Consider the following 25,984-nt stretch of genomic DNA (forward strand, 5'->3'; position numbering starts at 1 on the left):
TTCCCGCCATCCTCCTTCACACAGGTGGTGAGTCAGCGTTTCCCACAGAACAGTATTGGCGCGGTGGGCAGTGCCATGTTCCTGCGCTTTGTCAACCCCGCTATTGTGTCTCCCTATGAGGCCGGCATCTTGGACAAGAAGCCCCTACCCAGGATAGAACGGGGTCTCAAACTCATGTCCAAGGTAAGCCTGACGAAGAGACCGGTTTTATGATGCAGTTGGGTTTAGGACGGCTTTATTTAACGGGGGATTAAGTCATACTGGTGTGATTGTGTTTAAAAAGTGGCCATATAGAGCACAGTAAATCCACATAGACTAAAATGTGTTATTGATACATATTTAGTAACAACATCTCAGTCATGCTATGTGCCTGTTCATTTTCTGACCTTTATGAAACCACTCTGGCTCAGACTTGTTAGGTCCAGTCCAGTCAAGTTTCGGAACAAACCTCTGCTTAGTCTAGGAGTTTGTTTTGTGGATTTGTTTTGTTGTAATATTCATGTTGTATATTCCTGTCTTTTCCTTAAGATTCTGCAGAGCATTGCAAACCATGTTTTGTTTACGAAAGAAGAACACATGAGGCCTTTTAATGACTTTGTTAAGAGCAACTTTGATTCAGCCAGAAGGTAAGACACCTGGAACATGTTGCTAATTACCCTCATTCAGTCCATGAACACAGAAATGTTTTCTTCACATAAAATCATCTGTGCATAAATGAACAAGATGGTTCATTCTAGGGTTAAAACTAGATGCCTAGTTGCCATGGCTACAAAAAAAAAGGGACACATGACACTGCATTCATGTTCAGCTAGTAAATGATCGTATTGTGTCATAAATGTCAGCCGCATTTGAATAAATATGAGTTTTTCTTGTGGTTTAGATGGATTTACTTTATTGATCCCAAGTTGGGAAATTTAAGTATTTAAAAAAAAAAAAGTACCGTTCTTGTGTGGTTAATTCAGCCACACATCTCATGCGACCTACTTTCAGCTAGAGTTTTTGTGAGATCCTTCTAATGATAAAACTACTAGTGTACAAACCATGCAGGGTATCTTTAACTAAAGCAGTGTTGTGCCTGAATAGTATCCTTTGTCTAGAGGTTGAATGCATTGAATCTTGTCTCCATCGCAGGTTTTTCTTGGACATAGCGTCTGACTCCCCGCCCAGCGACTCGGTCAACCACAGCCTGTCCTTTATCAGTGACAGTAATGTGCTCGCCCTCCACCGCCTGCTGTGGAACAACCAGGAGAGGATCGGCCAGTACCTCTCCAGTAACAGGTCAGGGTAGATGATTTCATGCAGCACACCAGTGTGTTCTGCTGTATGTCCTCAATTATTAACGCAGTCTTTACCACTCATTCTTTTTGTCAAATGATTAATTATGATCTCATTTCCAGGGACCACAAGGCTGTTGGCAGGCGACCCTTTGACAAGATGGCCACCCTACTGGCTTACCTGGGACCACCTGAACACAAACCTGTGGCTGACACACACTGGTCCAGTCTCAACCTAACCAGCTCCAAGTTTGAGGAGTTCATGACAAGGTAGCGTTCATCCCTTCCTGTAATATAATGTAACTCCCAATACAAGCACGTCACAGAATATATCATGGATGGGGCCCTTCATCCATCATTGATTATCAGCTGTGACAGTCAGATTACACAGCTATGATGAAGCTGTGTGTGCTTTCTGATCTCTCAGTGATAAATGTCTTAAACCACCCCTGGGTTTCTGGGTTTAGGGTGTTTCCTCTGTAGTTTCCTCCAAGCAGCAACCACTACGACCTCATGCTGAAGTTCATACCAATGTGCTTTTCTAGCTGGTGTTTCCTGCAGTCTTTCTAAAACTGAAGTTTTCTGTCAATAGTTTTCTTCAGCTGAAAACAAAAGCTATAACAATATGTCAGAGTAAAAACAACACCTTTGGGTTATAATCCATGGGGAAATATGTCTGCCGTAAGAATTTGAGTTGATTCCTGGGTGTAAACTGCTTTTAAATACATAATTACATCATAGTCTCAAATATTACAAAATATGTATCTAACAAATCCTGAAGTGTGATACAACAGCACAAAGTCCCACAACCTTTTTTAACCCCCTATCCGAGTCATTTAATATTGAGTATGTTGAGTATGAGGGCACCAGTTATGTTGGGGCCAGCAGGGGGTGACAATTGGAATATGGCTCTTTGGGAAAAAAAGAATGATTGAAAATATAATGATGTTATTGATATAAATTGACTCTCTGGGCACCACCCTTTTAGAAGGGGGGGGGGGGGGGGGGAGCCAATTCACAATTTAATTTACTCTCATTTACTAACAAATAAACCAGATGTCAACCTATTTTACTGAAGAGTGTAGCCAAGTGCTTTTAACCTGCAATCTCTCTACTAGCCATCAGGGGGCTCCTCTGTTTGCAAAAATGTATTATTTCAGTAAACATTGTAAACATGAGTTTATGATCTCAATCTCTAGTTTGAAGACATAAAGACAGCAGCAGGGTAGGCTTTAGGGCGGGGCTACCTTGGAATTGACAGGTCGAATACGGGGAAATCTCTCTGAAACCCTGTTAATTTAAACTGACCCTCAGATCTCTGGTTTGGTTTGTAGGCACCAGGTCCACGAGAAGGAGGAGTTCAAAGCCTTAAAGACCCTTAACATCTTCTACCAAGCCGGAACCTCCAAGACCGGCAACCCAGTGTTCTACTACGTGGCCCGAAGGTAGGAGCTGGGCGTCCATCTTTCTTCTCTTCTTATAGTGAGGTTACTGCTAGGTTCTTCTGAGGTTTTTCTGTCATATTTATGCATTCATCTGAAAGGTTTAGCAGTGGAGGGGTTTAGCACACAACCAGAACAGATAAACATACTGTGGAGAATAGTTGGCTCAAACATGCATAACAGCAGTTTAATTGCTGTTTGAGTTCAGAGTAAAGTCGATGCATTTGTAAAAGCAGCAAATCAAACATACTGAATATTGTGACCAGGAAAATGAAACTCCGGTTCTCTTTAATGCAGTAACATACAACAGTTCTGTAGTATGACAGATGATTCTAGCATGTTTACCCTCCCAATATACATATAACAAGACATAATATAAGGGCTGTAACTGTTTTTGAGTATTTGTGCCAAACAGTCATGGAACCAGGTTCATGACCTGAGCCACTTAACCACACACAGGCTACATGGTGTGTAGATTAATGCGTGTAATGTGTGCAAATTCCACCTGGAAACCTTTGGCGCCATTAGCAGCATGCACTGAAGTTAGCATAACAAGCTAATGTGTGCAAGTCGGGCACACGATGGTGAGAGCATATGAAACGCTGGAGCTGGAAGAGCTGACTGCATCCATTAAATCTGTTGTTTTTTTAATTTTGCTTCCCGCACAGTCGCCTCAATGGAGAAAGAGGTTTATATAAAACAGGGAAGGTGTGTCGGCGTTGCTTCACTGTCGTCGGTGATGTGAATGGATAAAGTTTCAAAATTGTTGTCAAACCAATGGAAGTTTTTAAATTTTGTAGCAAAAGAGATTATTTTCAGTTGTATAGCCTATCATGACCTGTTGCCTTCTGGACAAGTGTTTGTACAGTTTAATACAGAATTGTTTGAAATGTTCCTTATTTTTATAATGGAAATAATGACCTCCGTATCCAGCAAGTGAATTGCAACCGTCTCCAGCTCTTGCACTACTGTCTTCTTATGCATTTGTTCCCCCCATCACATACATACATCACATACCAACATCGTCTTTTTTGTTCAGTCCTGTGAATCGTTATTTATGACACAACTAGTCGTGCAGTCCAGGTATAGATCTGGTTATGCTAAATACTTTTACATCCGGGTTCATAATGTCGTCCATAAAGTTTCTGCTGCCATTTGTATTTTCTTTTGTTTCCGAACTGTTCATGATTTTCCGAAGGTCGCCACCTACTATTCAAGATGATCATTTTAAGAATTGGCATAGTCTCACATAGCGTTCAACCTAAATGTTAGGGAAACGTGGAAAGCAAGGCTGTTCACATTGTTTCTTTGTTGCAAGTTAGCCATCCAACTTCTCCTCACACCACTTCCTGTCCTGCTGTCCAGGATAATTGCTCCTGCAGCATCACAGGGGCCATGCAGGCACTGTATCAGGGTGTCTAAGTTAGAGTTACAGAGGGCGTAATACATTGTCAGCCCACTTTTGAATGGCCTTACAGTAAGAAAAAACAGCACCAACATCGGGTCTCATTCACCAATATCGCCAAAAGTTTTTCCTTAAATTTGTTCTTAAAAAAGGGTCCTAAAAGAAGTCGACATCAGATTAATGACGTGTTAATTCTAACAGCGGACTACTTTATTACATTTTGGCAAATTATTTAAACAACATTTGTATAGGAGTGAGGTTTTTAGCCTTTAATTGATCACTTTAAGTGGTTTCTACTAAGCAATAACCAATTGTACTTACTACTACTGCACAACTGAATTAAATAAAACAACCAGTTATTTTGTAGAATTATGTCAGCACTCAAATGTGGGGAGATACTGTTCTTATCTAAGAACAAATCCCTAATAGGACATTGGTGAATGTCAGAATCTCTATACAAACTGCATACATGGGTTTTTGGAAGAATCTTCTTCTTTAAAACGTTTGGTGAATGAGGCCCATTGTGAAGTTAAAGTGTGAAAAAATAGACCAGATGCCGAAACTTTGGCTGAATATGGTGAGCCAGCCGTAGACCTTTGCACCGTGGCGAGTCCTGTGTGAACAGTTCCTCTGGTTCACGGCGGCACCAAAAGGGAAACGAAGCTAGCATCTAGCGTAATTTTGATTCCGTGGCCAGTGTGAACCCGGCGTTATTTGTTCATACGTTTCTACTGCAGACAGGAAAACCTTTAACCATTCCATGAATTCCTGTTTCAATGATTTCATTTAACTAGCCCTTTATTGGTGACTTTTTTCATATTTTGTTGTGTAGACTACATTAGGCTTCTCACTACTCATTACATGTCCAACCATGTATTCACATATTCTGTTAGTCTTGTAGGTTTATACAGTTCATCGTTGTTTGTAGGGTTTTGAGAGACATCGTCATGTTGTACATGTTCAGCTCGTTGAAAACATGATACACTTGATGGTGACAAAAGGCAGTAACAGTCTCAACAGTTTTTACAAGAGAAATGACAATAGAGGTGTGAAGTGGAGTTACTGGGTCGTACATTCACTCTCCAGGAGATGTATCCATACAAGGTGGTTCAGAAGGTGTTGAACAGTGTTGTCATGACTAAAACGGTCAGTGTGACCGTTTGTTGAGTCTTGATGAGGAGTCTGTGACATGTATTCCTCGCTGCTTTGGGCTTCTTCGGTGAGGATGGGTTTGCCGTTGTGCTTATGTGTGTGGAGAACCTGTCAAAATCAGTGGTGGATGTCCAGACGAACACCATGTGGTCACCAGATTCATTCACTCCTCTTTTGTCCTGATATTTCCCCGTCTCAAAAAGGGATTTCACCTGGAAACTCGACGTGGCTTCTCCAGTCCTTGCAGGTGATCGGCCGTCATGCCCTTCACCTCTGCTGTTAACCCAGAGCGGTGGCTCTGTGAACAGGGCAGCATGCCACTCCCCCCCTGGTGTTCCTGGATGGGTTTGCCCACAGACAGGTCTTGTGTAACAGGGGCAGCCTAATATGGTTGCACGGGTCTGCCCCGCCCATGTCAGGAGCTTTGTTATGTTTTGTTCTTCTTCACAAGCCCAGGGGTTATCCCCGAGAGTCATCACCTCCAGTCCTACCAGCTTATCAAATATCCCTTCTGACAACCAGGAGAAGCGATTCGCATGCAAGTAGAAGTTAGCTAGCCTCGGCATTCGATCCAACGATCCCGGCAGGATCTTCATGAGATAGTTATGAGACAAATCAATGCTCTCCAAGTTGTGTGGCATATTCGTGGGCACAGTCCAAAACCTGTTGTGACTGAGGTTGAGAGCGTGGAGACTTGGCAGCGTGTTGTTGATGAAGACGACTTTCTCCAGCTCATTATCGGACAGGTCCAGTACTTTCAGGTTCCAGTGGTAAGCCGTGTCGTTTTTGTCCAGCGAGCGCAGATGGTTCCCCACCGCTCGGATGTTCCACAGAGACCGCGGCAGGGCGGGGGGCAGGGTCTCCAGGCGGTTGTAGGACAGGTCCAGGGTCCGCAAGTGGGCATAGTGGGTGAGCTGGCTGCCCAGACCCTGCAAGCTGTCAGAAGAGTGCAGTATAAAAAAAGACATCCACCTACATACATACACAGTAATATAGAGGTAGCTTTAATTCTGACACCGCTAACATTCTTTAGCTCATTTTTTTCTTTACCTGACAAACTAGCCCCACTAGGGATGGGGCGTTATGTGTTTTTATTGTGATCCACAATAAAAACACATGATGTTGATCGTGGTGAATTTCCATGATCCGGATAATCTTGATAATAATCGCCACGAGTGACTCGAAAAAAGCTGCATAGTTGGCCATCATGGTAGAGAAGTGAAAATGACCCAACACATGGCAGTTGCTCCAGTGCTGCATACAGCTGCTTACCTATTAAAAGAGAGGTTAAGGAAGTGGATGTTGTGCTGCAGACCAGGCGGCAGCTTGGTAAGGCCTCGTGAGGAGCAGTCGACCATACGGTGTCCCCCACTGCAGGAGCACACGGTGGGGCAGATCGACAGCACCCGACCTCCCAGCAGCCCGCACAGCAGCAACAGGAACAGGCAGAGCAGAGAGGCGGAGCTGACAGGCATGGTCAGGGCTCTGGGAAGGAGAGAGAGCTGTTCAATAGGAGGACAGGCATGCTGAATTGTAGAAACAGCAAAATGGTAGCAAAATATGCTGGGTTTACACTATTTCATGTGTAATGGATCTGGTTTTCCATATGTATTATAGTGACTCCAATATTATAGATTGGTTCATTTAAATCCTGAATATCTGTAGTGTAAAGAGTTCTGTTTTGATTCTCATATGAAAACTGGATTGGATAAAGGTGCTAGTCATCCTGAGAGTTGAATCTCTGCCAGTGGGACTGGAGCTCGCAGTGCTGCAGTGAGACTCAATTCATTCAGGGCAATACAGTAACTGTGTGTCCGCAACTGCAGATGCCCCGAAATCTAGTCTAAAGACTCGCTCGTTTGTGTGTCTGTGTTTTTAGACAGAGGACTCAGGCTCATGTTAACACCCTTTAAATGTGTTGCAGAAATCGGTTCACGGCATTGCATTGTTTGATGGATGGAGGCAGGTGATTTTCTGCTGTGTTGGTGCCATGACTAAATTCCTTTTGTTTTATTTAATTGCCGTAATATAACTTTTACCAATTTCTCCATAAAAGGAGAACTCTGCATAGAGACTGTTTCCTCATGAGCCAGTACAACATCACACAGTTGTTTACTGCTAGTTTAGCATTGAAATGGCTCACTCCTATGTGGGTAGCATGTTTGTCCTTATCTTCCCGCTTCAAATCACTCACCTCATCCTTTTTAGTGTTGCTCTGTCATCTCTCCTTTTCTCCTGTCGTTTCCTCATCCAGCAGTTTCCCCCCTTATGTACTTTATTGGTTGCTGGTGGAAGGTTCTGGTCTCCACATCTCTTCTCTGGCAGTTATGGATGTTGTTGCCTGGCGTTTAACATGCTGCCTGCGAGTGCCGACCCCCGTCGTCCTGCTCACTTCTCTGTAGGTTTTCCCGATGCAGCCGGAGGTTTAGGTTAGGAGAAGGAGAGATGCATAGAGGGGAGGGAGAGAAGGAGACAGAGAATTGCAGCAGCAAGCCAGCCCACTCTGCTGCTGATGAGGCAAGCAGGAGCTGTGTGTGTGTGTGTGTGTGTGTGTGTGTGTGTGTGTGTGTGTCTTTCTTGTGCATGCGCCGAGGCGGAGCTTACCTTGATTTAGACACCCAACAATGTTTCCTCCATCATGGCCGAAATAATCGCCTTTTCTGCTTTGTACATGTTGAAGTCCCAGATACACCAGCAAACCAAATGCTGTCCTGTCTGATATCATAACATCATCCAGAGGTGCTCGGTGAATTTCACCAAGCTGTATTCACTGTGACTAACAACACACACATCGACTGGTTTACTAAAGCTGGATGAACCCAAAATAAACTATTTAGCTGTAACTATCGTAGATAGGACGCAGCGGCCTTTCCTGATATTCTGCACCATACGAATTAAGGAAGAGTGCCGTTTGGTCTACCGGCATGTGGTGTGCTGTAATGTATATTGGCTGAAATGGCAACAAAGCCCGACTTGACTTGACTTGACTAGAGCTCTGGGTGACCACAGACAGATACAATATTTTTTTCGGAGGAGGATCTCACCACATATTAGGAATCAGTAATAATAATAATAAATAGTGACTTTTTAAAATGAAACACATTATCAGTCTTTAGTTAATAGTAGGCTACTCAAAGTCATCAGTAAAACCATGAATAAAAGTCCTGCATTCAAACTTTTACTTCAAGTACAGATCGAAAGAGATGCATTACCAGCACAGTGTACTTATTTATTTATGATCTGTTTAAGGTGGTGCTTTAATTTATAATGCTGGATAGTTACATGAACAACAATTTGTCATATTTAATTATATTTTGTAAGTAACTCTGAATCTGCAATGTAACCTATGTCAGATACATTTTGGCTAGGACAACAATGGTGTCCTCTGAATAAGAAGTATAGTATCAAAACAAATCTTTATATGTTAGGGACTTGGAGGAGCGTGGCTGATAACAATCGGAGCTCAGGCGTGTCGCTGCTCCAGTTTGAAGGTTTCCTGCCTTGTACTTCTGACAGCAGCTCATTGATTTCACCAGTTTTGTTGGCTCATGGCCAGCTAACAGGGTGACTGCTGGTACATTTGTCAGTAAAAATGACTGTAATATGTATTACTCGCCATGTGAATGCAGTGAAGAAATCATCAGTTTCTTCTCGTTTTTCAGGTTTGAATATTTTTAATTGTAAGTTATTTGAGGCGACCAGTTATTGTACAGCTGAAGAAGTATGTGGAAGTGGGTTTGCATTTAATGTGTCACCAACCACAACCGCTTAAACGTGTGGCAGAAACCAGTTTCACACTGCGTATTTCAGAATTCTCTATAATAAAAGAAACACAAGACAAGTAAAACATATTTTACAGTTCAACAAACATTTTTTGATCTGGATTATTACCAATTTGTAAAGATATAATCCATACTCTTAAACATATAAAACCATTAAGCCATAAAGCACTGAAGCACAGATCAATACACCTCTCAAATTCAACTTTCTAATGTGCCCTTAATTGCAAATTAAACATACTCAGTTAAAACATACCTCATGATTGCACAAGTAATGGTGGTGATTCAATAAAAATGCACAACAAGTAAGCTGGATTCAGATTAACAGGAAAAATGTGCATTTGAGTTCTCCAACCATAGCACTTTCTAACAAATATTTGTTCTCACACCACATAACCTCTGCTTTTCCATCACCTGCAAAGAAATACGAAGGTGCCAATATGTGCATGGTTATATTTTGTTTTTCACAGGTCGGGCTAGGCAAAGACGCTGGCAAGAAAGTATTTTAGATTTACAGTTTTCATGTCTGGGTGATATGACCATTATATTACATGGTGATGAAGGAAAGACAGCAGGACTCTGGAGTTTTCAGCAAGATAATTGTATCTCTGATCATTCTCACACCAAAGTTACCTGACGTTTGACTCTGACATTTCCCTCTGCATGACATATGATTGAGGATCTGACAATGTGTAAAAAAATAAAATAAATAAATGTCTTTTTACTCGAGGCCCTACTATAGTTTGCTGGTATGTTATCTAGTTTTCCTTTAACCATGATCTTCTGTGTTAATATACTGCTTTTTGTTCTGCTTTCTCAAATGTTGCTTCAGAGATCAGATAAATATCACTCTTGTCACCATTTCCTCCAGCGTTGACAAGTTTCCTGTGTTATCAGTCACAGTTGACTTTGCTTAGAAACCACTGAAAGTGGGTGCTTCAGGTGGGCTGGGCTGAAGTTCAATTACGGTTGCTCAAAGCCCTCATTCATTTGTGGCTGAGGTTTTTCCACAGCTCCAGATAGAATGAGGGGATTTTCAGAATCCTCTTGATTGTGGTCTGCAGCCTCTGAATTATTATCTGTGGACAGCAGTTGATTTGTTTCTGAAGAGGTCACCAAGACGGAGTTTTCTACAGTCTCTGGAGCGCCTCCTGTGCTGTTCACATCTGGAACAACTACTACAGTCCCATTGCTTCCTTTTACATCATTTCCCTCCGGCTCTCCACCAACTGAACTCCCTTGATGATCTCCAAACGTAGTGCCTGGAATGTCTTCCTCTGTGTCTGGGAGCATTGAGAACCTTTTGGAAAGTCTCTGAGGCAGGAAACTGGAAAGAGGAATTTGGTTAGATGACCGTAGTGTTACCTCGCCATTGTCCGGTCCACCCTCAAGAAATGGCGAAGGCCCAGCCCAGTCGCTGGTTGTTATCTGCTGCTTCTGAAGCTTCCGTTTCTTTATGAAGATGACGAGGAACCCCACCATCATCAATATCAGGGCTCCACCTATTAGCCCTGCCACCACTTTACCGTTGCTTGTTCCCTTAGGGGAGTTTGCATTTTTTTCTGGAGGATCTTGTCTGCCGTTTGTCGTGCCGATGTGGATGAATGGTCTCTTTGTGGTGGACATTGAAGTTTTGTATAAACCTGTGGAAGGCGTGGCATCATCAGCTGTTCCTGGGCTTCCACTTGTAGATTTGTTTTCATCAGGCTTGGTAGACGTGCTTGTAGTAGAGCTGATGTTTGTAGACTGTGTTCTACCTGGGGACGGATTGGCAATGGTATCATTGGCGAATTGGCTTTGAGTGGAGCTGCTTTGCATTGATGGTGCCCATGTCGTCGTGGTCGGGATGCTGGTGTGACTGGTTGCACCTGCTGCTGCTGCTGCTGCTGCTGCTGATGTTGTAAATTGTGTTCCTGTTGTGGACGTCTTGCCTGCTGTTGAGCTGTTTATCTGAGATGATGTGGGATTAGTTGGAGTTGCTGCTGTTTGATTATCTGGTAGGACTGTCTGGGAAGGTGTGGTTGGCAGGGAAGGTTTTGTGTTGGGTTCTGTGTATTTTCCTCCTTTTGGATCAACCGTCATAGACGGTGTGATGGTACCAGCTGAGCCCTCTGAGAGTGGATTTGATGTGGACTCCTCCCGTCTAGTTGTCTGGCCGTGAGTGAACCCATTTCCTGTTACTTGTGTTCCCGTCATCACTTCAGTGACATTCATATTCTGGCCACTGCTTCCTTGTAGCTGCAGCAGCCATATGAAAATCAGGCTTACGAAATTGATGCTCATTTTTAATTTTTTTTGGCCTTTTGGACGATTGCTGTGTCTTTGTTGCTAGAACAGAAGAAGATGATTTGTGATGCGAAGCAAACAATCTGATGCAATTTGGTCTTACGTAATGTAACCGTTTGCTCAAAATGTATCTCTAAATAAACAAATGTTTCAAGGGGACATACATGGTGCATTTAAGAGCACTACAGTCAATGGTTTCATCGGACTTCGTCTCTCTTTAGTGACATTTTTAGAAGTAATAGTAAGCATTAACTTTGAAGATGATTTTTTTCTTTTTTTTTTAATCAAACTTGTCATTTACATTTTTTCAGTCAGAAATTGCCATCAACATGTGGTGGTGGGACTGTTTCTAATCCTTTTAATATATGCAAGTTGTCTGTAAGTAGATTAGTTATCTTTGGCTCGGTTTCAATACACTTGTGTGGACACTTTGCCCCATTTTTAGCTCCAGCATCAATCCAAGGCGCCCTAGGGATAAGCTGCACCTCAGGCTGCATTAATAATTCATGAATAAAATGTACTTACCAATGAATTTACACAGGTAACCGTCGTAATTGTTTTGCCTCGTCGTTCCCGGATGTATTAACAGTTGAATAGTTGTAGGATATAATGCGGCTGCCCGTCTTCCAGGATGTCCTCTGAATAAAAGCAGAAGCTCGGGGCATGAAAGGCTGGAGCGGAAATGTTGAGTTGTTCTTGCCTCACTAACAGGAAGTGAGACATGTGAAACTGATGACAATCCACCTAAAAACAGTACTTCATGTTTCACACCAAAGCATTTCTACATTTAAAAATGTTTCAACAAAACGCTGAATCGTACAGAATTTTGTTATTATAATTATGCCCAGTAATAATAATGTAATATGGACTTTTCATGTAGGTCTGATGGGAATCATCAAGCATGGTGACCAATCTGTCTAACCACTGCACATGCAGGGCATTTCAGACACGGCAGCCACAAAAACTCATACAAGCAAATAACTTAAATTAGGAACATGAATAACTTCTTAAATGAAATGTTAAACTAAGTAATGAATTAATTTCTATGTCTCAGGATTTTAGAAGGATTATTTTGAAATGCTTGCTGACATGCTAACAACAAGTGATCTTAGAAATCTGCATTAGAGTCAACATTTTATCAGTCAAATCAGGTTGTTTACAGGATATTCCACCTTTCAACTCTTCTTTTATTATAATACATTTGTTGTGCCAAATATTTGACTCCTTTCTTTACAAGGATTGTATAACGGCAATGAATATTTGATATGATATGAGTTAACCGTTAATTACAATTGCTCTTTGGCATGGTTGGTCTATGGAGCTTTGCCTGAACACTGATTGACTTCTTGCTTCTTCACAGAATATTTAGTGTGTCCCCTTTGTGTGGAGGCCACAGCGTCTTGCATGAGTATAAACTAGGTCTAAAGCTCTTGTTGCCTATGAGGGCTTGTGCTTTGTTTCCAATAAAGGTCACGGGGGGTGAGGCATAACTAAATCAAGCGTCTCTGTATCATGGATGCTATTTTACTCATACACATGAGCTCGATCGAACTCGCCTGATGAAAAGCACACTGTTGCTCATACAGTGAATCATATAGCAGGAGGTCGGCAACACTTACTGTCTGCTCAGTTGTACGAGATGCAAATTTGACCTTTTTTTTAGCTCATGCAGAACATTAACATCAATCTAATTCAAACACCCATAGTCTGAAGGCCAGGGAGCGTCCGTTTAGCCCTCTAAACTGCATTTCTTTACAATTACACCCCCCCCACAAATGGGAGGTTGTAATGTGCTTGTTTTATTTCTGCTCATAACACATTCAATACCCCAGTACTGTCTGGGCAATCACATCTTACAATTATGCCTCAATGTTTTTGTATAACTATGCACTATACCTAAAAGCCAATATAAATAAAGGTGTAGTGACTTCATAATAGATATTGATTTGAAACACAAGACACTGAAATTATGCAACAATCCATTTATTTAAAACCTGACATTTAAACAAGCTCTCTTTCATGTGCACAAGTGTTATGAAATAACAGTAGTATAACGCTGCATCGTAGACAACTAAACTGACAGAAGAAAAGTTCAACAAAGATTTATTAATACCATGACTTTAGCAGACATTGTTCGCAACTTTCTGACCACCATTTCAACGTGGCTTTCAGCGGCACTCAAGGTCACTGGTGTCAAATCTAGGATTAGGTCCTGGGATCTCTTTGATACGTTACACAAGTGTTCTTCTACTTGTTAGGGTTCACCTTTTTTTTTCTTAAATTGTTTGTGTCCAATCATTTTGTAACACCAGAAATTTGAGCTAAAGTGAGCAGTCTTAAAGTAAATGTTGATTATTTTATTGTGTTGTAAGTGAGGTATTGAGAAAGTATCCTTGTCGGCCAGGTATTCCATCAGCACCAGTATACCACATTTCAAATGATGCCCCTGCTGGCCTCCATTTCACTGAGATGTTAGTTAAATTATGTGAAGTGAAATAAACAGCAAGAACATGAACAAAACATGCCAAACTAAACCCTAACGCATAAGCTGAACTAAATGTTTTGCTGTTGTGAAGTAAAGTGTCTGGGACTGGAGCAAGGCGGCGTTGCCTCTTCACACAACTAGAGGCATGTCCTCCAGGTCCCTGGGAACCTCCAGACAGGAGTCTTTGGAGCTGGAGGTTGGCATCTGACTGGCATACTCTTCAGGATCGAAGGCCATTGCCTCTGCCCTTCTCTCTCCTACCCCAGCCATTTCTCTTGCCTCTCGTATTTCATCCTGCCTCTCTTCCTCCGTGTTGCTATCAGCTCTCACTTCCTCGAGCATGACACTGGCATCACACGGCCCAACCAGTCCTGTGACCTCCGGCCGGTCAACACCCCAGTAGCCCGTACCGCTCACCAAGTCCATGTTGGACCGGGAGGTTCGCGGGGCGTAAACCCGGCGCCGAATGAGGCAGACCTGACATGCCAATATCATGGTGGCAACTAGCAGGCAGATGATCAGCCCGCCCGCTGATCCGACAGCAATCAGACCCATCTCGGTGTCGATCAAGCAGTCGCCACGAGTGCCATTGTTGTCCGTGTCGGGGGAGTTGGTGTGGCCCATGGTAGTGAAGCTGTGCTCCACAACAGGGGTTGAGATGCCACCTTGATCTTCTGTTTTGTACGAATGCGGCTGCAGGGTTAAAAGTTGTCCGTCGGCATCGGTCGGACAGAACAGCAGCTGGCTGAGGAGGAGAAACAGCCAGAGAGAAGTGCCTTCCATTGTGCTCTGAAATTAAAAGCAGAAATTGCCCTTAAATCTAATAAAGCAACTAATTTATGTTTTCCCGTTAATAATTTCAGTTTTAATGTAAGTGATCTTGTATTAACGATACCTACTTGAAATAGTCTTATCTGGAGGTCTTGGTTGATGGATGGTGTGAGACACTGACTGCAGACAGACAGTTTTGATGCTCTGAACTTACTTTCTTGACGCCGCCTCTCAGTCTTTTTCTGGAGTGGTTATTTCTGGGATTCCGTTGATACCACAGATGCTGAAGCTCTTACAAGAAACGAGACAAAAAGAAAGTTCTCAGAAGCCAAAGGAACTTTCGTTAGTGTAACACATGCATTATTAGGTGTACACAAACACATGAGCCAAAAAATAATGCATCGTTTACTACAGAACGTCTGAATTTAAAATGATTGACGTCTCATCTATGCTTTTCATCTCCCTTCTTTAGGTTCAAAACAGGCCAGATCAATGGTGACCTGCTCATCTACCATGTTCTCCTCACTCTCAAACCCTACTATGCCAAGCCCTACGAGATAGTAGTAGACCTGACTCACGTAGGACCCAGCAATCGCTTCAAGACCGACTTCCTTTCCAAGTGGTTTGTGGTCTTTCCTGGCTTCGCCTACGAGAACGTAGCAGCCGTCTACGTCTACAACTGCAACACCTGGGTGAGGGAGTACACCAAGTACCACGAGCGGCTACTGACGGGCCTGAAGGGCAGCAAGCGACTCCAGTTCATCGACTCTCCGGCTAAGCTGGCCGAGCACATTGAGCCCGACCAACAGAAGCTTCCTGCAGCCACCCTGACCCTGGAGGAAGACCTTAAAGTGTTCCACAACGCACTGAAGCTGGCCCATAAAGACACAAAGGTCTCAATAAAGGTGAGGATGCAGTAGCGATGTCTGCGGGGGATTGGGAACTGGAGTAGTAGGAGCCCATTTCACTACATTATGCTGTTTTTTTTGTTTTTATCAGGTGGGTTCGACTGCCGTCCAGGTGACCTCGGCTGAGCGGACCCGGGTCCTCGGCCAGCCCGTCTTCCTCAACGACGTCTACTACGCCTCAGAGATCGAGGAGATCTGTCTGGTGGACGAGAGCCAGTTCACCCTCACCATGGCCAACCAGGGCACGCCGCTCACATTCATGCACCAGGAATGTGACGCCATCGTCCAGTCCATCATCCACATCCGGACACGCTGGGAGCTATCACAGCCCGACTCCATCCCACAGCACACCAAGATCCGACCAAAAGATGTTCCCGGCACTCTGCTCAATATCGCCCTGCTGAACCTGGGCAGCTCGGACCCCAGCCTCAGGTCAGTCTTGTAGGGAGTTTGGAGTTGGTGTAGAAACCTACAATAACAAGAACCTCGCCAGCTGTGTCTGATCCACGTATTTGAGACACCGAAAAGAGGCCGAACAAGTTTCTGCTGAAACCCAGCTGAAGGAAGTGATAAATCAAACTAAAACGGTGGAATCCATCTTGTTGTCTAAACTAAGCAAAGCAAGCTCTCTTTTCAGTGAAACCTCATCTGTGTGTTGTCTTTACCGTATGTTGAAGGCACACAGCTGAAAATATACCTCGTTTGGCTATAGTTTAGAGTTAAAAAGTTCTTATTTCTGCCCAAATCTAATTAAAAGACAACCGTAGAACGGTAAAAACACTTTTTTTTGCACTACTCTTTAACACCTCTGACTTGTTGTCTATCCCACATCCAGGTCTGCAGCTTACAATCTACTGTGTGCTTTGACCTGCACCTTCAATCTAAAGATAGAGGGCCAGCTGCTGGAGACGTCGGGCCTCTGCATCCCAGCCAACAACACTCTCTTCATTGTCTCCATCAGCAAGACGCTGGCTGCCAATGAGCCCCATCTGACACTAGAGTTTCTAGAGGAGTGCATCTCAGGCTTCAGCAAGTCCAGTAAGTCCACTTAAGGCCTGCTGGGTGGTAGTATGCTCTTACACATACTGTCATACTGCGGTGTCACTTTTTCGTTCTTTTTACTCTTTCTGAAAGTAAGAGACACATTGTGCTCATATGAGTTTGTGCACTTTTGCTACTTGCTGAAAAGCAATTTGGATCTAAAATTACTCAGTCTGGCCTACAGAGGATTTCCTGTTTGCGTCACCCTTGCCTCTTCTGTCGCCTAGCAACCAGCTGCATGCTTCTGCAAGAAGTTACTATTTTTATCTGAATAAAATTGGAGCCTGAGATCATATTTTAAGTATTCAGTTTATTGAGTTGGATCCTCTGAATCCGGGGAAAAGAAGGCCGCATTTCTGGGCTGCATTTGAAACGGGACAGACCTCGCTCTTCAAACGCAGCCTCCGAAGGCCGAAGGATGGACGCTGGATTGGGACACAGCTATAGAACTCGGCTATTAGCTACCTTATATTCAAAAGTATGTCTATTAATAAGTGTTGTTTTCCATTTTCAGGTATTGAACTGAAGCATCTCTGTCTGGAGTACATGACACCCTGGCTGCTCAACCTGGTTCGCTTCTGCAAGCACAATGATGACGCCAAGCGCCAGCGCGTCACTGCCATTTTGGACAAGCTCATCACCATGACAATCAATGAGAAGCAGATGTATCCCTCTATCCAGGCCAAGATCTGGGGCAGTCTGGGTCAGGTGAGTCTAACGCAGCCTGACGATTAAAAATGTGTTGTGGATTTGACCTTGAACCTTTTCCACTGTGTCCTCCAGATAACGGACTTGCTCGATGTGGTGTTGGACAGCTTTATTAAGACCAGTGCCACGGGAGGCCTGGGCTCCATCAAAGCAGAGGTCATGGCTGATACAGCAGTGGCTCTGGCTTCAGGGAATGTCAAACTGGTCTCCAGCAAGGTGAGCAAACACATTCTGGACTAGTGTCTGGAGATTTACCTGTGCTCAGCACGCAGACAGAGTCTGAGGAAGTCACATTGATGCTGAATGCCTCCCAGAGCACCTATACTTGTCAGGAGACCTCACCTCAGAACCATGCGTTCGTGAGCAAATATTGAACCTATCATATAATCATCGAATTCTACCAGTTTTAAAACCCTCAACATGCAGTTACCATTGTTGAAATGCTCATTATAATGTCCTACTGGTTGTATTATATTCAGCAAGACAAATTCAAAGGGTCACAGAGGATCATTAGCAACTAGAGTCCCACCAACTTTTGACAAAGGCAAGTTGGGGTCACCGGCATGAACACCCAATGCTGTGTTCACACCAACCCGTGATCAGACAGCGGGCGAAAATTCCATGGATGCTTTGTATTGCTCCTCTGTAAAGAGCTTGGCACTAAAGATGTGATAGTTTGGGATTTTATTGCTGGTCGCGATAAAAAATCACACAAAAAAGTTGATTTACATTTTCAGGATAATTGGAAAAAGCTTTCTAGTTCACTACCATGGTAGAGAAGTGACAAATAGTGCCTGATTTAATATATATAATTTATATAAGATACCTTTATGATTTATGATCATCCTATTTAACATTATTTGATTTTTTTAACTAATAGCTAATAAATAAAGGATAAATACATCTTAAAAAATGTTTGTATTCTTTATTTTTAAAATCAGGCTCTATTTTCCATTGTTCTGCTTTGATAGTGAACTAGACACTGTAGACAATATTTACAATTATCCCGATAATGAAAATTCACAGTGTTGTTTCATGCTATCCGTGATAAAAATCCTATATCGTGCATCCCTACAGCACTTTATATGGGATAGAAATTGTGTCACCAAAATGTACAGGCCGGCTCACTGTAGACCGACTGTGTCAGTCTGTCTCACACATAATATATGCATCTACACACTAACGACGAGAGAGAGAACGTCAAAGAAGAACTTCTTCTTTACGAGTGTCAGTCGCTTCGCACACTTCACTCTGTCAGCAACCGAGTCAGATATAGAGCTGCCACATTAACTTTTTTATCTTTCTCTCGCGGCCGGTTGTGCCGCAGTCTTTACCCACGAATCATCCTGTCGCTTTCCCGAGAGTGCAGAGCCCCTCTGTCCCGTTCCTGTTAAGTCGAAAGTTTATTTAATTTGATTTCCCCCTCGAGTCTTCTGAGAGCTTTTACGTAGTTGTTCCATTGGGCTGGAGCCCCGGTGAGCCTGTGCATTAGTGCTGGTGGGAGGGGGACGATGTCCCCAACACAAGCTGTTAGGCTTGCATCCATCATGCAAGTTGGACACATTTTAGACGACATATTTGTAACCCTTACTTGACATGAAAACGTGATGCTCCGTTTAATTTGAATAATTATTTCTCACTGTTAGAGATTTGTATTATATTCTGTAACATTAATTAAAAAAATGGAGTGTTACAGTTATGGTTGTATTAAGTATAGTATAAGTGATTAATGAGGGAATCTAACTTTTGTTAAATGTTTAATTTCCATACCACTTTGATGTGAGAAATCAGCATTAAATGTAATTATTGCTTACTTACTATTGGAAGAAATGAGTCCAGTGCTGTAAATCAGGCCTGACTTATCAAAGAGACAAACTCATTCACTCACTATCCATCAGCTGTGTGCTCTGGCTGGAAACTCAGATACACAAACACAACATCCACCCGCAGACACAATAGAAAAGCCAGGCCCTGGCTCCGATTATGGCAGACACCAGCACTGCACTGAATAGTGGCCATTGTGAAGATTGTTGACGAAGAAAAGCCAGTCGGTGTTAAGTAGTCGTGCTCCTCCCCTCAGTGATTGTCTGTCGTTGTACCACAGTGTTGGACTGAATTTGAGAATATGTAATTGAACACATACGTGAGTCTTTCTCCGTGTGTTATCTACATGTCCTGTCTGATGTCATGGCAGGACAGCCGACTGGGCATAATGGTGCCTTGTCTGCTGCTCTTCAACTCTTTGTTTCCCAACAGATGAATACGTTCTATTTTCGTTTCATTGGGTCTAAACATAGCCATAGTGTCATGTGTTATAGGTCCGTGTACGGTAGACTTCTCTATTGTATGGGAGCTATACAACTCTCCCAGCTTCTTATGAGATGCTACAGTAAGCCCAGAGCGTAAAGATAGAGATTAGGCATGGGACAATGTGAAAATGTCATGTCACAATTATCCTCCCAAAATAATTGCCATTCACAATATTATAAAAAAAAATGTTAAAGCTCTTAAAAGTGCACTAATAAACACTGGTATCACTTTACATTTAGATTATTTGGATGGGACACACTTTTTTTTAGTGAACATCCCTTATAGTCCATCCATCGTCCGCTTTATCCTGTATTCAGGGTCGTGGGAGGCTGGTGCCGATCTCAGCTCACATTGGGCGAAGGCGGGGTACACCCTGGACAGGACGCCAGTCTATCACAGGCCCACATCCCTTATAGTGTAAAACAAAATAATCTGAAATAAGATTCTCATTAATTATAAGGTATCCCTGTAAATAAAAGCATCAGGATCAGGCTGCATTTTCACTTCTCTAACATGATAACGAGCTAAAATCGTAAGGATATTTACATTTGTCTTGATAACAGAAATTCACCACAATCATTGATTGCGACTGTTTTTTGTTGCGATCTGCCATAAAATCCTTTATCATCCCATATTTTATAAAATTTTTAGCACAGAAAACAATGACTAGTGCTGCTCAGTGAGATGTGTATGGGGTCAGTTCAGTCTCATTAATAATGAATGCACAGAGAAGGATTCACAAATGTATTTTGTGATTTATATATAAATAACTCTCTTCTCACAAATACATTTCGTTTTAAATAAATGTAATATAAATCCATAAATATATGAATTAAAAAATATTTGCAATTTTCATCAAAAATGTATTGATGTTGATGTTAGTAGGATCATATTATGCTAGCTAAGTTAGCTTATGATCCGTTGTCTAAAAGCATTATGGCTAACTAGTCAGCTAACGCAAATGCGCAAAATGCGCAGAGTAAAAGCTGTGCTCTGGCCATGGTGAGGTGCCCCTCGTGGGAATGCAGTCATGTGATTGGCTGAAAACGAGGGAGGCATCTGATAGGCTACAGAGAGTTCCTTGTTGAAAAAAATGCATTTGTGAATCCAGACACATCAGGAGAGTCTCAAAAACCCACACACAAATACAGACCAGTTCACGAACAAATGCAAACAAGTTCACAAATGAAAAGCGTCTTTTAAATTCAAGTTTAACAGTTTGGATATAAATGTAACAACATACAAATACATGTTTGATGATTATTTTAATTCATATATTTATGGATTTATATTACATTTATTTAAAACGAAATGTATTTGTGAGAAGAGAGTCATTTATATATAAATCACAAAATACATGTGTGAATCCTTCTCTGTGCATTCATTATTAATGAGACTGAACTGACCCCATAGATGTGAGCTATCTGAGGGGAGGCTCATGGTGGATTTGGTAATTTAATACAGCCATTCTGTGTTTGTTGCTAACTAGATGTGTTGTAATGATACTAATTAGGATTTGTCATGAGAGCTGCCTGCATTTGTTGATTGATATCGATGAAGGCTTATAAATCATCTTTTATTGTCCCGTCAGCAATCAGCATTTTGAGAATATCTGTTGGCTGTGTTTCAATGTTGCTCTTCTGTCCTTCTTTATGGCAGGTTATTGGTCGGATGTGTAAGATCATAGACAAGACATGCCTGTCCCCAACGCCCACCCTGGAGCAACACCTCATGTGGGACGACATTGCCATCTTGGCACGTTACATGCTCATGCTGTCCTTCAACAACTCCCTGGATGTTGCCGCCCACCTGCCCTACCTGTTCCACGTGGTGACCCTGCTGGTGGCCACCGGGCCGCTGTCCCTCAGGGCCTCCACCCACGGTTTGGTTATCAACATCATCCACTCCCTCTGCACCTGCTCGCAGCTCAACTTCAGTGGTGAGGACCTACTGTAGTCATTTCATTTGGCCAGCAGCAGACATTCAACAAGCTTAACATGCATGGGAATAGCATTCAGAAAACAAGGAGTTTGTGTCCGATCAAAACAAATGTGTGTGTTCGATGATTTCAGAGGAGACGAAGCAGGTTCTGAGGCTGAGTCTGACTGAGTTCTCACTGCCCAAGTTCTACCTGCTGTTCGGTATCAGCAAGGTCAAGTCAGCCGCCGTCATCGCCTTCCGCTCCAGCTACAGAGACCGCTCTTTCTCACCGGGCTCCTACGAGAGGGAGACGTTTGCCCTCTCCTCCCTGGAGACGGTCACCGAGGCCTTACTGGAGATCATGGAGGTCAGCGCCACATCTGTTTGTCACTCCGTCTCTCACTGATGCATTTATTTCAGATAGGAGAACCCACAACCCCAGCAAGATTTGGGAGACATGACAGGAAATGTCCATATTAATGACAAACTTTAAAGACTTTCTTTGTTTGAGATGTTACGAGCCAAAGGTGGTATTCCCTGTTCAGGTTTGAGAGGCCAGTGTTTCCTGCATATTGATAACTTATTTGTAATACAACAACTCATACTGCTCTACACCTGTTTGTTTCTCAAAGTCCAATCTGTCTGTCTTTCAATCTGTTTCTGTGTTTGGTTCTTTCCTCCAGGCTTGTATGAGAGACATCCCAGCCTGCAAGTGGTTAGACCAGTGGACGGAGCTCGCACAGAAGTATGAACCTCCTCTTTCTTATTTTAATGCATCAATGTTAAACCTGGGGTTGGTAATGTATTAAAGAAAGCTTTTAATTATATTTGTTGAATATCTCTTTACATCCCGACAACAATCAATAAATCCAATGTGCTGACAAAAAAAATGTAAATGTAATGTTGCAGGACTTTAATAAGGCCGTCCAATCATTTAATTCAGGCCAAATGAAATGTTTGGTAATCCTGCTGTCAGCTGCTTTCATTGGTAAAGTGTTGGCTTGGTATTTCGGTTCGTACTGGTTCCTCCGATGATGCTGACCCCAGCTTTAAGAACATGAGTGTGCAGTGTGCAACTTATGTGCGTTTGGATTCCAGGTTTGCGTTCCAGTACAACCCGTCTCTCCAGCCCAGAGCGCTGGTGGTGTTTGGCTGCATCAGTAAGAGGGTGAGCCACGGCCAGATAAAGCAGATTATCCGGATCCTCAGCAAAGCCAGCCCTCTGCTCAGCATAGACCGGGTGAGACTCCTTCAACCCAATCCAATCTATGCACTTACCCATTAACATGTGGTTCAGTCGCATCCACTAACACTGCACTATTGTCAAGTTAGGCTACTTCCACACCAGTTTGGAGATGGACACGTTTCCATAGCCCTGTCATATAGTCACCTTTTAGAGACCAAGTTTGATTATGTAATATTTTATATTCAATAGATTTGTTGAAAGGGGAATTCCCGTCTTAGTTTCCGAACAGTGGTACATCTGTGTATATTCTTGCAATCCACCATGTAATAAGACTCTACTGAATGGTGTTATTGCTTATACTTGTTTTGGCAACACACATATCATGCCAATAAACTACATTTAAATTTAAGAAAATAACTATGATCCCATGATCAGAAAACTAGGATAAACTAAATTTGTACAGACAGATCTAGATAAGGTTTATATTTCCATATGACCCATTTCATTGAATGCCATAGACTGTATAAAAGAAGTGGATATATCCACTCAAGTTTGGCAAATTGGCCAACGCCTTCTTCACTTCCTCCTTTGCCCTCTGGTCGCCACTCGGACATGCACGTCCCTCACTGCCTTGTCAGAGGAGTCCCTGAACTCATCACCAGTCGTGCCTGTAACCAAGGGGTGATAGATTTCAGGGGTAGATGCAGTGAGTTGCACCATACAGGCCCTGCAGTAAAGCACGGCGGCCACTCTAGCCATTAACGATTTAAGGAGTTGGTTTTAACATCCATCCTGCTTACGGCTGATGAGGCAACTTCACACAGCTTCAGAGGCCACATTATCCTTTGGTACAATGTGAAGTCGTAACACCACACCTTGTACTTTCCGACTAGCTGAGTCAATCTTAGCCAGGCCTTCTGACAGCTGCTGAATGCTTTTCCCATCTCCTTGTCTGAGAGGCTAGCTGTGTATTGGCTTCCCAGGCTTCGGATGGGCTGATCCACAATGAGGGGAATGTATTTCTTTGATTGGTAACGGCTAATCGGAACATTGACGGCACACTTGAAAGAGAATATTTCTTGTTATGTTGTTTAATGACTTTATATGACCACTTCTCTTTCGTCATCACAGGGTCTGGAGAGCTGTCTGAAGGGGCCGGACAATTATAACAGCCAAGTATTGATAGAGGCTACAGTAATCGCTCTGACCAAGCTGCAGCCTCTACTCAGCAAGGTATAACCGCTGTAGCTCCACCTCCAGCCACAGACAAAAGCCAACACTCTGATTTGTTACTGCTGAATATTTTCAAATAAGAGACGTCTGGTTTAGATACATTTTTGACCATTCGTCATAGCTGTTTTTTTTTAATTTATTTTAGGTTTCTCTGGCTGCCACTCCAACTCACTCTTATGTGTAGCAGTTTCCACTATTTCTGTAGTACATTTTTTATTGGTCAGCAAGAGAGTCGGGTCTCCTCAGAGAAGTCATCATGACTACAATAGTAATGGTCAAGTTGGATTATTATTTTCATGAAGACAATGTTCGAGTTATCAAAGTGCCATATCTCTGTTAAGCTAAATCAAATCTGAACATTATCTTGGTTGTTCATAAAGTTGAGTTGAATGATCAGCAGTTCAGCAGCTGACTATCGGTACCGTCCCATCCAAACAAGCCCGCTCTGTGTGTGTCTGCAGGAGTCCCTCATGCACAAAGCCCTGTTCTGGGTGGCAGTCGCTGTGCTGCAGCTGGATGAAGTCAACCTGTACTCTGCTGGGACGGCGCTGCTGGAGCAGAACCTCCACACGCTGGACACAATGCGCATCTTCAATGACAAGGTAACACACAGACTATGCACCCCTGAAGGGCTGCATCCCAATTCTCTCAAACTGCATCCGTGCTTCCCTTACTTGCATCTCGTGAGGGAAACCTGCGAGGAGAGAGGAAACGAGGAGATGTGTTTTTAGAGAAATGAGACGTCCCTTCTTCTGAAGCCTCACGTGGGGCGACGTCTGTTTGTGATCACAGCTGGATCAGTTATCTGTTGAAACAAACAGCTTTTGATGGAGTTTGTTTCTGAAAAATGTCCATCTCTACAAATACTAATAAAGCCACACAGTTATTATCTGTGGCAGAGCAGCGGCGTTTCTCTCTAGTCTGTTACCTGTTTAACAAACATCTGCGTTCTGTATTTCTACTGGCAGAACGAGTTCATATTGTTTATATTGAATTTTCATCTGTATTTCTGATTGTGAATTCAATATTTAATAACACAGATTCTGATTTTAGTGTCTTTTGAATAATGTAACTCACATCAAAGTCGATGCTCATGATTTATGGGTAAAAAACAAGTTTATTGCTGACAGAGAGAGAAAAGACGTTTTGTGATTTATTTTTTTTATTTTTCTTGGATCAGCAGAAACACTGTCAGACCAGCTTCGCTGCGGTCCAGCTGGTCCAGCTGAAAACAGGGGGCTCTTTTCTTCCTCGTTGTCACTTTTAGCTGCGTCTGTTTTGCAGAACTGTGCTGGTTACGATACAACGCCACCACAGAAGCGTAACGCCACTGTTGTTACAAATGACAGAAATCAGCCGAACGCAGCGCCTAGAATAGTAATTCCCATGAAGACGCCCGTCAGAGTTTTGTCAACGGCTGAAGGCAGGAGGAAAATTAATGGCCTCGTAATTCTCTATGCAGGAAAACCCCTGGGCACAGGGTGATGAACAAAAGAAATAAGTCCGCTAGATTTATGAAGATTAACGCTACAAAGTATTATATAAGGAAATATAAGAGTCTGAACACAAATCATTCCCTTATTGACTCAAAGCTCCGCCCCCTAAACTGTAGGGTTGGTACCTCACTGCCAATTCACCTTTTAAAAGCGTGTCAAGGTTTTATGTCTGTGAAGATCCTTTTCGAGTTGTGTGGATGATTGCATGTGTATTTTAAGTCAAATAACACACTCATTAAGGACTAAGACCTACTAGACCTACTTCTATGTGCAAAAAGTAGACTGTGGCTGTTTTTAAAATGATGACATGACTCAATGCTGCTTCCTCACTCCCCTCTTCTCCTGCTAATGTGTCCCTCTAGAGTCCAGAAGAAGTATTCATGGAGATCAGACGTCCTTTAGAATGGCACTGTAAGCAGATGGATCACTTTGTGGGCCTCAACTTTAGTGCCAACTTCAACTTTGCACTGGTGGGCCACCTCCTCAAAGGTAAAGCTGTGGCTGAGATGAGCATCCACCATCACACAGCGTGGATTCATTGGGTGTACATGTTTCTATCAGTCACATATAGAAGAAACATAAAGACCA

At 42.8% G+C, this 25,984-nt stretch overlaps 4 protein-coding genes across 8 annotated transcripts in view; 1 reads left to right on the forward strand and 3 right to left on the reverse strand.

The window, feature by feature from the left end:
- Window positions 1-25,984, forward strand: part of LOC311019999 (neurofibromin) — a 65,798-nt gene that overhangs the window by 33,836 nt on the left and 5,978 nt on the right. For 4 of the 5 annotated variants that reach the window (XM_084019707.1, XM_084019709.1, XM_084019706.1 and 1 more), the window contains 17 exons: window positions 25-183; window positions 529-626; window positions 1,132-1,278; window positions 1,398-1,544; window positions 2,609-2,719; window positions 15,067-15,499; window positions 15,594-15,934; window positions 16,338-16,540; window positions 17,058-17,251; window positions 17,327-17,467; window positions 21,221-21,500; window positions 21,634-21,848; window positions 22,165-22,226; window positions 22,580-22,721; window positions 23,799-23,900; window positions 24,362-24,502; window positions 25,759-25,885. In XM_084019707.1, the coding sequence (XP_083875833.1) occupies window positions 25-183; window positions 529-626; window positions 1,132-1,278; window positions 1,398-1,544; window positions 2,609-2,719; window positions 15,067-15,499; window positions 15,594-15,934; window positions 16,338-16,540; window positions 17,058-17,251; window positions 17,327-17,467; window positions 21,221-21,500; window positions 21,634-21,848; window positions 22,165-22,226; window positions 22,580-22,721; window positions 23,799-23,900; window positions 24,362-24,502; window positions 25,759-25,885 (3,043 nt within the window). Of the gene's footprint in view, window positions 1-24; window positions 184-528; window positions 645-1,131; window positions 1,279-1,397; window positions 1,545-2,608; window positions 2,720-15,066; window positions 15,500-15,593; window positions 15,935-16,337; window positions 16,541-17,057; window positions 17,252-17,326; window positions 17,468-21,220; window positions 21,501-21,633; window positions 21,849-22,164; window positions 22,227-22,579; window positions 22,722-23,798; window positions 23,901-24,361; window positions 24,503-25,758; window positions 25,886-25,984 lie in introns of all 5 variants that reach the window. The other variant, XM_084019710.1, reaches the window with a different exon arrangement.
- Window positions 3,007-7,781, reverse strand: LOC311019831 (oligodendrocyte-myelin glycoprotein-like). Its single transcript, XM_084019439.1, has 3 exons — window positions 7,468-7,781; window positions 6,546-6,758; window positions 3,007-6,209 (listed from the first exon to the last, which is right to left on the reverse strand). The coding sequence occupies exons 1-3, from the start codon at window positions 7,521-7,523 to the stop codon at window positions 5,231-5,233; spliced, it is 1,248 nt and encodes a 415-aa protein (XP_083875565.1). The 5' UTR covers window positions 7,524-7,781; the 3' UTR covers window positions 3,007-5,230.
- Window positions 8,722-11,995, reverse strand: LOC311020084 (uncharacterized protein). The gene is made up of 2 exons (XM_084019901.1): window positions 11,864-11,995; window positions 8,722-11,380 (listed from the first exon to the last, which is right to left on the reverse strand). Exon 2 carries the CDS (start codon window positions 11,333-11,335, stop codon window positions 10,016-10,018), a length of 1,320 nt encoding a protein of 439 aa, XP_083876027.1. The 5' UTR covers window positions 11,336-11,380; window positions 11,864-11,995; the 3' UTR covers window positions 8,722-10,015.
- Window positions 13,316-19,310, reverse strand: LOC311020000 (uncharacterized protein). Its single transcript, XM_084019711.1, has 3 exons — window positions 19,070-19,310; window positions 14,809-14,885; window positions 13,316-14,612 (listed from the first exon to the last, which is right to left on the reverse strand). Exon 3 carries the CDS (start codon window positions 14,604-14,606, stop codon window positions 13,953-13,955), a length of 654 nt encoding a protein of 217 aa, XP_083875837.1. The 5' UTR covers window positions 14,607-14,612; window positions 14,809-14,885; window positions 19,070-19,310; the 3' UTR covers window positions 13,316-13,952.

The sequence above is a fragment of the Eutrigla gurnardus genome (genome assembly GCF_963514095.1).
Source record: "Eutrigla gurnardus genome assembly, chromosome: 10".
Lineage (NCBI taxonomy): Eukaryota > Metazoa > Chordata > Actinopteri > Perciformes > Triglidae > Eutrigla > Eutrigla gurnardus.